Source organism: Panthera onca, chromosome B2, assembly GCF_046562875.1.
Source record: "Panthera onca isolate mPanOnc1 chromosome B2, mPanOnc1 haplotype 2, whole genome shotgun sequence".
In the NCBI taxonomy this organism is placed as follows: Eukaryota; Metazoa; Chordata; class Mammalia; order Carnivora; family Felidae; genus Panthera; species Panthera onca.
In genome coordinates, this window is record NC_138343.1 from 41,165,602 (window position 1) to 41,178,164 (window position 12,563).

Consider the following 12,563-nt stretch of genomic DNA (forward strand, 5'->3'; position numbering starts at 1 on the left):
GAATCTTTACTTTTGCCCATTTCTTGTACTCCTTACCAAGCAATACGAATTCAAAAGGATTTTAGAGATATACTCTAGCTTGTTTCTTTTCTATGGGTCCCTCAAAGGGGAGGGGGGGAAACATATAAAAGTGGAGCCACTTTGAAGTGAGATTAGGAAACTCTGAAACCTAACTGATCAACCTCCCCTTGCTTCCTTACATGCCCTTAGGTACTTCTTCAGAAACTTTTAGCTCCTAGGAGAATAGCTAAAAACTAGCGTTCATGCTTGACCACCTTTTCAAAGATGAGGAAAAAACATCAGGGCCCAGTAACTTGTCTAAAAATCACACAGCAAGTAGTGGCAGTGGAATCAGAATCAGAATCACCTGGTTTCTGGTCTAGTGCCTAGTGTCTACTCATAAATCTTTTCTCTAAAGAGAAATGAGGAAAATTCAGATCGTCTACTCTCTTTGCCCTTCAAGCTTCACTTCCAAGAAACCCATATTCAAAGATTCCTTGAGGGCTATCCAATTTAGAGAAAAAAACTTTCAATAAATACTCTCCAAAATGTTTACTTAGCCTAATATATGACAATAGAAGCCCTCTACTGATGCATTATGAGGCCTACAGTTTACTCTGGAGAATCTTGGAAGATACTATATTACAAAGATACCATTAGGGACACAACCCTCAGGAAAGTAACCGAGTTTTAAGATATTAGAGGGACTAGCAAGAGATTCTAGAAGAAATGCAGCAGAGACCTGAATGGAAGGCTCCATGTCCACCTCAATCCGTTTCTTCAGAATTGACTTCTTGGGCATAGCGGATACTTCCTCAGGGCGATGTAAAGAATACCCTGGCTCTGATGTTGTTAGGACACCTGATAGTCCAGGAATAGAACAGCTAGTGTCACCACCATCAACTCCCACTAGCTCCTGACTCAAGCTCCTACTTCGTTCTTCCTCTTCTTCTCGTTTTCGCCTGGCAAGGTCCAGCTCTCGAAACTCAGGATCTAGAAACCTAGGGCTTGGGCTTCGTCTACGCTGTCGATAGTTGCGGGTCCCTGATGAAAAACCTGAGTGATCACCGCCCATGCCATGTATCTTCTCTGTGTCATCATAACGGGGCCGTTTGGCCTCCCGGCTCCTTTCCTCAGGTCGTACAGAGTAGGAGCCTTTGAGTTTATCTCTATTCCGCTCTGTTCCCCGCAACAGCTCATCATGACAACTGATATGGGGACTATAATCAGAACGATGCAAGAAAGTTTCTCTTGTCCGGTAGTCCTCATCAAGTTGTCCCAAGAAGGGACTGAGAGGTCCCTCCTCCCGAGAAATATATCGTTCGAGACCTCGAGAGCACTGGGAACTTCGAGTGAAGACTGAATCATCAGTCAGGTCATCCCTGAGGAAAGAGACAAGCATCAGTGAATACAATGGACTTGGAAAGAGCAAGAGCAAATAAGCCTCTAAGAGGCTGACATTCAGCAAGGGGGCTACAGATTGCTTAGGACAAAAGACAAAAATCATGAAATCCAAGAACAAATCTATGGAACATTTCTTCTCCCTTTCCCCTGGGCACAAGCAGCTTCAATCTCTAACCAAAGGGAACTATTACTATCTATCTAGACAGAACTTTTAGGCTAATCTCTTTGACTAGACTTTGGGGATGCAGAATATCACGAGAGGGTCTGGGAGATGTGAAAACATCGCTACCAGACTACAAAAAGTGTGGGTTACACAATTCCACGCTAGTTTAAATTCTAGCTCTTTGCTATCAAAAGTGTGGTCTCAATTAGCAGCATGAGTATTACCTAGGAACTTTTTAGAAATGTGGATCTCAAGCTCCATCCAGGCCTACTGATTCAGAAACTGCATTATTTTAACAAGAGCTTCAGATGATTTGTATGCACTTTTAAATGTGAGAGATGGGAGCACCTGGCTGGGTGGCTAGGTCAGTTAAGCATCCAACTCTTGATTTTGGCTCAGGTCATGATCTCATGGTTCGTGAGATCAAGCCCTGCACTGGCTCTGGTGCTGGGTGGGGTGCCTGCTTAAGATTCTCTCTCTTCCTCTCCCTCTGCAACCCCCTCTCAAAAAAATTAATCCATAAATGAAATGTGAGAAATATCAGGCCAGGTCAATAATTTTCAAGCTGTGTTCTACAGAGACTCTTAAGAGTGCTTAGGAGATGCCTAAAGGAAGGACATGCTAAGAAAGCAGAGCCTGCATGGCTCTGGGCCTTCCACCTCACTGAAATCATACTGGCCCCAACTTTTACTGTTTGTAATGTAAAGTTCTGTATAATATACCATTTGGAAAAGAAGTATTTCACTGTGGGGAAGATTTTTTTTTTAAACTACTGAGCTACCTAATTGGCACGATTTTCTCACAAGTTTTAGAAGATTCTCCAATGCTCTGTTTTGCTAGGTCACATATTAAAAACCATAAAATCCATTTACAGCCTGTTTTGTTCTCTCTTTTCTACTTTGCTTGGATATCCACAAGCACTCTGCTCATCCTGGGTCTATGAAAGAGTATGGAATGATTTGGCTCACTATATATTTTTATTTTCATAGAAATAAAATGGTCTTTAAAAAAAAAGAAATAAAATGGTCTTGGACCTTTGTGGCACAAAGATAAAAATATAGGATGGGACACCTGTCCTTTCAGCTCAGAGCTCTTTATCACACAAAATAGTCCTAATCTTTTTGGGTACTATGGTCACAGAGTTTCTACTGTCCAAAAAAGAAAATTTCTGATTCAATCATAGATAGAAATAAAGATCCTCCAGCACTCTAACTTTTAAGTAATCTGAATGAAACATTTACATGTCATGGCACCTGGGTGGCTCAGTTGGTTAAGCATCCAACTCTTGATTTCGGCTCAGGTCATGGTCTCACAGTTCATGAGCTCAAGCCCTGCATTGGGCACTGTGCTGACAGTGCAGAGCCTGCTTGGGATTCTCTGTCTTGCTTTCTCTCACCATCCACCCCCCGCCAACTCCTGCTTGCACGTGTGCTCTCAAAAATAAACATTTTTAAAAAATTTATGTGTCATTCACACTCCACTCACATTGGTGTTTTCTAGTTTCTAGTATGTACTTTTGTGTTTTGTAGAGTTTCTGAGAAATAACTTTTCTTTGATTTTGTTTTTTTTTTAGTTGCTTTCTCTGGGACTGAGCAGAACATCAAAGAGTTGCCTTTTCTAGAACTTTGTTCAAAGTTGTAGACCTGGGTAACAGCTATAAATAATTTTACGAAAGACTATCATAGATAAACTTTATCACTTCCTCTAAAAGAATGCCACCCATGAGAATCCAGGTTCCTGTTACCCACCTCCTCCCCAAGAATCTGGGGAATTTTGAGGTCTCGATATAGTAGGAAATAAATAAAATAGGAAAAAATTGGAATGAACCAAGGATGATCTCTGAAGTCAAACATAACTAGAGTAATATATTTTACTCTATAGGTTTGTCAGCCATGAACACGCCTATTTCCAGGGAGGAAATGTCCATGAGCCACTCTATTACTACAACACCATCTACCATAAAAAAGTCTCTGACTGTATTAGTGTAGAGGAAAAAACACAGGCTCCATGGGGAGTGGCAAATTCATCCATACTTCCATGTTCAGCTCCCCACTAGAACTATTACATATCACCACCAAATGGCATACTAGCTCAAGATCTAATCTAGCACTAAATATAAAGAAGCTAGAAATAACGAGATGACTCCCAGACAGTATCAATCCAGACTTGTAACCTTCAGCAAAAGAAGGCAAAAACAACACAATGAAAAAAGGTATGTTAACAGTTAAAAGAATAAACTATCATATGTATATCATGCATACATATCATGCAATACAGAAATCATTGATTTCTATACAGGCAGAAATCAAGATGCTTATTAGAAGCTCATGTCTTCCTTCCCCAGGTCTCCCAAAGGATAAGAGAAAGAACTGGCTACGGTAAAAGTGAGCCCTAAAAAGGGTCCCATCCTCTGTAGCTTAGAATAGTCCAGGGACAGACTCTCTCTGAAAGTTTTAGTTAAGTCCCACTCTTTTCTAAGGTTTTAAATAGTGTATAAGGTCTATCTATTTTAAAAACTGACAGGGTGCCTAGGTGGCTCAGCCAGTTAAGCATCCGACTTTGGCTCAGGTCATGATCTCATGGTTTGTGAGTTCGAGCCCCTCATCAGGCTCTCTACTGACAGTGCATAGCCTGCCTGGGATTCTCACTTTCTCTCTCACTCAAAAATGAATAAATAAACTTTAAAAATAAATAAGTAATTGATTGTTTGATTGCTGGATGGGTACATGGGGGTTCACTATATTATTCTACTTTTTTTTTTTTTAAGCTACTCATGCATTGGTCAGCATCTCATCTAGCAAGTAGATGGGAGCTCCCTCTCTGTACTTCTGTATTTATGAATGCATTAAACAAGTAAAAGAACATATAACATATACCCACATAAAACTTTGTACACCAATGTTCACAGCAGCATTATTCACAATAGCCAAATAGTGGAAACAACCCAAATTTATCCATCCAATCATCTCTGATGAATGGATAAACAAAACACATACAATGACATATTATTGGTAACAAAAAGAAATGAAGTACTATTATATGCTACAACATGAATGAATCTTGAAAACATTATGCTAAGTGAAAGAGGCTAGTCACAAAGGACCATATATTGTATGATTCTATTTATATGAAATGTCCAGAACAGGCAAATCTAGACAGAAAACAGATTAGCGGTAACTATCGCATGGGGGGGGGGGGGGGTAACTAATAGCTAAGAGTGCAGGTAATAAAACTTTTCTAAAATTAATCATAGTAGTGGATACACAACTCTGTGAACTCAGTGACTAAAAGTCACTGAACTGCACACATTTTTTTTTTCTTTAAATAGGTTCCATGCCCAGCATGGAGCCCAGTGCAGGGCCTAAACTCACAACCCTGAGCTCAAGACCTGAGCTGAGATCAACAGTTGGGTGCTTAACAGACTGAGCCATCCAGGCACCCCTGAACCATACACTTTAAATGGGTGAATTTTACGGTATGTGAATTATGGCTCAATAAAGCTGTTAAAAAATGTATATGATTAAGAAAAAGAAGAAGAAAAAAGACCCTGTAGAGTCCAAACTTCCCATTCTTCTGCTGATTCCCTAAAATGCCTGAAGAAAGCTCTTTGCTTCTGTCTTTTCCCTAAGGCAAATCAGAAAGAAAAAATTCTGCTCCTTCAACCTAAGTCAGGGCAAGGAAGAGTTAAGATAAGAATTTTGTGAATGGAACGTGCAGACTACTTTGTTAACAGGGTAAACTGAACTCACAGCCACAAGTCTTTAGAAGCTTAAATTAGAGCACGTGCTCTCTCTCTCTCAAAATAAATAAACTTTACAAGAAAAAAAAAAAAAAAAAATAAGGGAAGAGAAAGATTATCAGGGTCCCAGGAAAAGTTTATTTTTAAAAATTTTAAGTAATCTCTACACCCACAACCTGGGGTTCGAACTTAACACCCCCAGGAACGAGAGTCCCTGGGAATAAAAGTGGCATGCCCTAGTGACTTAGCTAACCACGTATCGCCAGGAAAAAAATGTAAAGCACCTACATACAAAGGATGGAAATGGCCTGTTTCATTAGCTGAACTGGATACACTGTCAGGAGACATCATGAGAACGCCAGTGGTCCTATGGCCTGGTATTACTGGACAGTAATTATCCACACAAACCATATAGAGAAAAAATACAGGGGACAAAACAATATAAATAATGGATTGCTACCTCCTTTTATTATTATTTTTTTCCTTAAGTAATCTCTATGCCCAATGTGGGGCTTGAACTCACGACCCCAAGATCAAGAGTTGCATGCTCTACCAACTGAGGCGTCCCCGATAGCTCCTTTTAGAACCTTAGTCTCGGGGCGCCTGGGTGGCGCAGTCGGTTAAGCGTCCGACTTCAGCCAGGTCACGATCTCACGGTCCGTGAGTTCGAGCCCCGCGTCAGGCTCTGGGCTGATGGCTCGGAGCCTGGAGCCTGTTTCCGATTCTGTGTCTCCCTCTCTCTCTGCCCCTCCCCCGTTCATGCTCTGTCTCTCTCTGTCCCAAAAATAAATAAAAAACGTTGAAAAAAAAAAAAATTTAAAAAAAAAAAAAGAACCTTAGTCTCATTTTCTCTAAAACAGACTTGTCTCTCTGAAACACATGATTCTGGGAAGACAATTACTATCCCAAACTCCCTAAAAGGCAATTTTTAATTTTTACAACTTAAAAACGGACAATTCACTATCTGAAGCACAAGTGCATAACGAAGCTTATAGAAAGGGGAGGTGACAAGAGGAAATGCTATAGTTATCTCAAAACCTTAACAAGGAAGAAAGAGAGTCACACCTGGCACCACCTACTCAATCATTTCCCAAAATAGAAGTAGCCAGAAGGGCAAGGGCTTTTGCCTCAATTAAGGGATATAGTCACATAACTTAAAGCCCGATGTTCAGAAGTTTCTTTTTTTTAATATATTTTTTAATGTTTTTAGTTTTTTTTGAGAGAGAGATAGAGCATGAGTGGGGGAGGGGCATAGAGAGAGGAGACAGAATCTGAAGCAGGCTCCAGGCTCTGAGCTGTCAGCACAGAGCCAGACGGGGGACTCAAACTCGTGAATCACAAAATCACGACCTGAGCCCAAGTCGGATGCTTAACCTACTGAGCCACCCAGGTGCCCCAGAAATTGCTGTCATATGACACACAACTCTCCTGCCTTGGTCTGCCACATCAAATTGCCACTGGAGCTTTGAAGTAAATATCACCAAAGAGTAACACTGGTCTTCAGACTTCCTGCCCAGCTGTCCCCCACCTGTCTGCCTATGCTCAGTGTACCACTACATGGACAGTCTCAGTTTGAAAGAATATTACATTGACTTGTTGCTACTGCTAATCATTTGTGAAAACTCCCAATATGCTGGGAAGATACCACAACAGACATGGTTCCCAGCTCTCAGAAAGCACTTTCCCTGTACTCCCATTCTTATTTATTTACTTTTGTGAGGTGAAAAACACCTAAGGTGATTAGTTAACTTCCCACGTGGTGAGGTTCCTAATACCTAAGATCTACATTTAATACTCTGTGGAGTGTATGTGTCTGCCCTCAGCATTCAATAGTTGTAAAAACTGAAATTAAACATTTTTAAAGAGCTTTAACTTTTCTACTAACGCTTAATATACTTTATACTGAATTTAGATACATGTTAGATATGAATTTATCTAAAACCTTTCTGAATCTATATTTCAGCCTGACCAAGCTGAAAACGCCATTTAAAAAAGATTTCCTATTTTGTCCAGAACTTTCTTTTGTAGAAAGGATCCTAGTTCCAGTATTTTAGAATCCTTACCATCTCAATTGTTTACGTTTATGTCCTGTCTATGTCCCCTCAACCTTCCCCTTTCTAGATGGACCAGGATGACATTCTAAATTAAAGTCTTTTCTTCTATGTAATTCTTTCAGCAACAGAGTCTACGTCAATACACTCTTCCCACTTAGAAAGCCTTTTCCAATGCTATACTTTGTACTGGACACAGGGTGTAACTTCAGTGCTGGCACCACTCTTTCAAATACATTATTCAGAAAAAAGCAACTTTTCTAGCTTCAAGCACTATTATAGTGTGCCCTACCCCAAATGAAGCCTACCTGTCCACGTCCTCCAGATTATCCACTGGTGACCCCAGTCGATCACTAAGCCGCCGCCGTTCTGGTATGCCAACACAGAAATGGTCATTGCCAACAGTGATTCTTAAGCTCTGTTCCAAAGAAGAGTCAGAACGCAGACCAGGAGAGCGTCTCTACAAAAGTAAAAGATAATGTAATATTCTATAGGATCAAGACATCCCTATACCCAAAAATGTACTACTCGGAGGTCATAAAATTGTCACCCAAAAAGGAGAGAAATGACTATGGTAAGATAGTATCCAAAAATAAAGCATATTTTTAAAAATTATCATTTTCTTAGATGAAAGACCACACTTCCAAGCCTCCCAATCAGAGACCTCTCATTCTTTCATTTACTAGTACTGGGCATGGGACTAAAAGAGTAAATCGAGTCTGTTCTCAGAATCTATACATTTCTGGTGAAGTAAGCAAATAACAGGTTTTGTGTGTTTTTTAAAGTACTTCTGATAGCAGTAAGTGCTATAAAGTCATTAAAAAGTGATAATATGAAAGAGGTTAGAGAAAAGGAACTACTTCAGATAGGATGGTTAAAGATGGCTTTTTCTGAGGTGATATTATTTAACCTGACCCTTGACTGATGAGATGTCAGCCTTGCAAACAGATGGAAGTATGTTTCTGGCAAAAAGAACAAGCTGTGGAATGAGCTTAGCATGTTCTGAGTAACAGAAAGACAGCCAGTGTGACTGTAGCAAAGTGACAGAAGACAGGAAATTTGGATTTTGTTCTTAGTGTAGTAATAAACCACAGAAGGAGTTCAAGCATTAGAGTGATATGATCTGACTGCATTCTTCCTCCAGATGCTTGCATTGCTCCTACTCTCATCTCATTCAAGTCTTTATTGAAGTCACCTTCCCAAGCCTTCCTTGGCTACCCTATTAAAAATGATGAATTCCTTTCTGTTTTTGTTTTTACTTAGTACTTAATCCCATTTAATATGCCAAAATATTTTACTTCTCTTATTGCCTGACTCCCCCTGGTAGAATATAAGCTCTGTAAGGGCAGGGGTTTTTGACCGTTCACTGTTGTATCCCCAGTGCCCAGAACAGTGTCTAATATGGTAGATGTTGAATAAATACTTCTCAATTGTATAAAATGAAGATTAACAAAAATTATCTTGATTGCTAGGTACAGAATAAACTAGGTGGTAACAAGAATGGAATGTAAAGGAAACTAAGGCAATAATCCACTCAAAAGGCAATAGGGCTTAGACTAATGGCAGGTGGACAGTTTGGGGGATGTATCTTGGAGGCAGAGCTGACATGTTGACACATGGAGTGAATCTGACAGCTTAGACTTGGGAGAAGGGAAACCATCACTATTTCTGGCTGAGCAATGGGTGATGTCACTGACTTGAGAAGAAAAGCTTGGAGCATTGAAGAAAAGGGAGGCTGTGGGAACTAGTATTCAATTTTCTTTGCTTCCTCTGTAGAACTTCTTGCTTCCTCAGACTATAGCTGCTCAGCTGTGAAAATCTTAACATAGTGACAAGTCAATTCACCTAAGACCAGAGTACCTAGAGCACGTCAATACTCTTAGAGAGCAAGCAGAGAAAACAGAAACTTTGTCATGAGGTTTTTAAAAAAAAAATTGATGAACTGAAAATAAAAACAAATTCCAAAACACCAGTCCCAGGCCAGAGGCAGTTACGGTGAGAGGTCAATATTATGTCTAACCTTCTATCTTTTTTAAAAAAGATTTTATTTTTAAAGTAGTCTCTCCACCCAATGTGGGACTTGAACTCATGACCCTGAGATCAAGAGCCCTACTCTACAAACCCAGCCAGCCAGGTGCTCCTAAACTGAACTTCTTAACCTCATGTCCCATTCCTTTAGCAGGGAAACGTAACTGTTAAAATTATGGATGGTGGGAACCGGGTACGCATGGACTGAATCACAGCTACACCCTTCTTAGTTGTATGACATTTTTTAAAGTTGCTCAAACCTCTCTGGATACCTCAGCTATTCAATAAGGCAAAATTTTAACTTCCTCGCCTCAAAGGGTTGTGAGTGTTCAAAGGGAATGTGTAAATGAAGGTCGAAGCATAATCCTGCCACATAACTCAGTAAGTGGTGGTACTTATTAATGACTGTGGGTATGCACAGTTCATTTCGGAGTAGCGCCAATTTGCTAACAGTTTACACTCTAGGTGTCTTCGCTGATGAGGTTTAGGCAACCCTAACTGGCCACAAAGACATTTCAGCTTCTTTTCTAAGAAAAGATGCCACGGGGCAGCTCAGGTCTAAGGGGATACCAAACCACGCAACTCTGAGGGAAACATCGACTACTGAACAAGTACCAGGCACACAGTTTGGAGGACATTCCCCTCGCCCTGGCAAACTTTTCCGCATCTCACCCCAGAGTGAGACAAACAGCCTATTCCTGAAATGATGCACTGCCTCCCGAACCAGGCGCCCGTCTGGGTCCCGAGTCCGTTATTGTGTAAAGCGGCTCCCAGGGCTGAGGGGGAACCTCCAGGTTCGGACGTCGCCGAGGGAGCCCGAGGGGGGGTGGAGGGCCTTCGATCCTGGGACTCTGGCCTGGAGGCCTTGGGGCGCCTGTGCTGCGGGCGTTTCTGAAAGCGGGAAGCCCGGGCGAGGGGGCTAGGGTATAGAGGGAGTCCCGGTCGAGGGGTGGGATTACCCGGCTGCCGCTGTCGCCTGGATGGTCTCCACGGCCGTCCCGGGCGAAGTCCGCGCGGGACTCCCCGCGGCTGCTGCCTCGGAAACCGGCCGGGCCCGGCGGGAAGAGTCGTCGGCCCCGCGGCGGCGACGGGGAGCCGCGACGCGCCCGCGGCGGGGAGGGGGAAACGCGACGACCCCGCGGCGGGGACGGCGAGGCCCGGCGGCCGCGGGGCGGGGACGGGGAGCCACGGCGACCCCGCGGCGGGGACGGCGAGGCCCGGCGGCCGCGGTGCCCTGAGGGCGAGCGGGGACGGCGAGCTGGGTTCCGAGACGAGGAGGAGCTGGAGGGCAGCGGCGAGGTGCGGCGAGCCGGGCCTGAGGAGGAGCCGGAGCTGCGGCCGGTGCGCGGGCCGCCCCCGCCGCTCTCTTTAGGCCGGTGCGAAGAGACGGAGGAGCGGGCGCCGCTGCGGTACATGGCTCCGGCAGCAGCAGCCACGGCGGCAGCTCCGACCGGGGGGCGCCCTGGACGCGGGGCCCCAGCGCGCCGCCGCAGCTGCAGCCACGGCCGCCACGCGCCGCCCCCGCAGCCGGAGCCGCCCCCTCCCCTCGGCCCCGCGCCGCCGCTGGGGCCGGCCGAGCGCGCGGCCGCTGCTGGCGGTTGGAAGCGCGAGCACGCGTCCGACACACCCCCCCCGCCCTCCGGGGCTCCCCGCTCCTCCACTCAGGGAGCGGCCACAAGAGCCTGAAGTGGGGAGGAGCGCAGAAGCCCGAGCGAGGCAGGGCGAGGGGAGGGGAAGCGGACGCGCGACCTGCGCCCCGCACGCTCCGCCTCCGAACCTGCAAGATGGCGGCGGCTGAGCCTCCCACTTCCCCGTCCCCCGGCGACCACGTGACTTCGGGAGCCTCCGCGCAGTTAGGCCCGGGCGGAAGAGGGGATTAGAGGGAGCTGAACTGGCTTTTCTGGGGTTGCTCGAGGCGTAGGGTGACATCTGGTAGCATCTTCGCTCTTCTCCTGTCCCCCAACCCTGTTACTTTATGTGGGGACGATAAGTGGTTATAAGTGATGGGAATGTAAATAAACCCAAAACGTTAGGTATGGAGAAGGTTATGGCACGTAGTGACCACCAACGCCCCGGACCCCACAGAAGACGCATCATTTTACCTTCCATTTTATCTGATCTCTGTCGATTGAAGTTGGGGACGGAGAAATGCGGAATGGGGACGGGTTTGGGGGGCGAGAGTCAAACCCAAAGCAGACATCAGACTAAATTGTTCTATCAACCAAAATACTTACGGTCATGGGGAAGGTCTCATTGCCAAGGGGTCCATATCATGAGAGGAAGACTAGAGAGTTTTTTGAGCGATTCAGATCCTCCAATCTATGACCAGAATTTTCCTGGACACCTGACTGTAGTAGTCCCCAGGCTCAGGGCCTGCATACTTGATACAAAAGTCAAGAAGTCAACACATGAAAGAAGAAAAACCATGGTCAAAACAGAAAAAAAAGTTGACCTTAACCAAACTCTTCCAAACAAAACAACGCTTTGACAGTTTTCATCTATCAGCTAGAAACACAAAATGTGAAATTGGTATGAGAATTAGACTTCTGACTCCCAAGCAAAGGCAGAACAAAAATTTTAAACATAAAAGATTTCTATCTTCTAATTTATATATTACAACATTAAATTTAAAATATATCCAATTTCATGACATTTGCTTATATCATAGCTCTGTAAGAATAACTTTTTTACTAGTTAATTTCTCTTGCACTCAGCTTAGTTCCCTCCTTAACATTACAAGCTTGCTCCCAATAGGCATTTGAATTTTTGATTCCTGACTTTTGGGTTTCATGGCTTAAGGTCTTCATCATGTCAAGGTTATTAATGTATTCCGCATATTTTTTAACACTTGAACGATTTTGTTTTCCATATTTAGTTTATCTGGGATTTTACGTGTGAATTCCCCCATAATCAATTCATTAAGTTAAAATTTAAAATTACTTTTCACAGATAACCAATTTTGTTCAAAACATGAGTTGGGATTACCTGTATAGTGGGAAGTCAGAGTGAGGGAGTGAGTTACCCAGCTAATGAATGAACCTTGCCAAGTGTTCACCATCCACGACTCCGCCCATTTTGTTTTCTTTTAGTTGTGTAATTTAACAGTAAAGAGATTTTGTTAATGGGATTTCCTTGTGAAAAGAAAACAAAATATCAGTATTGATGATGGAAGTAAAAG

The 12,563-nt window shown here is 43.6% G+C and overlaps 1 protein-coding gene across 4 annotated transcripts in view; it reads right to left on the minus strand.

The window, feature by feature from the left end:
- Positions 1 to 11,131, minus strand: part of ZNF318 (zinc finger protein 318) — a 43,861-nt gene extending 32,730 nt beyond the window's left edge. For 2 of the 4 annotated variants that reach the window (XM_060615575.3, XM_081795742.1), the window contains exons 1-3: positions 10,345 to 11,131; positions 7,666 to 7,817; positions 743 to 1,382 (exon numbers count right to left, since the gene is read on the minus strand). In XM_060615575.3, the coding sequence (XP_060471558.1) occupies positions 743 to 1,382; positions 7,666 to 7,817; positions 10,345 to 10,800 (1,248 nt within the window). In that variant the 5' untranslated portion in view covers positions 10,801 to 11,131. The remainder of the gene's footprint in view (positions 1 to 742; positions 1,383 to 7,665; positions 7,818 to 10,344) is intronic. The other 2 variants (XM_078446909.2, XM_060615573.3) reach the window with 2 other exon arrangements.
- Between the last annotated feature and the right edge of the window lie 1,432 nt (positions 11,132 to 12,563).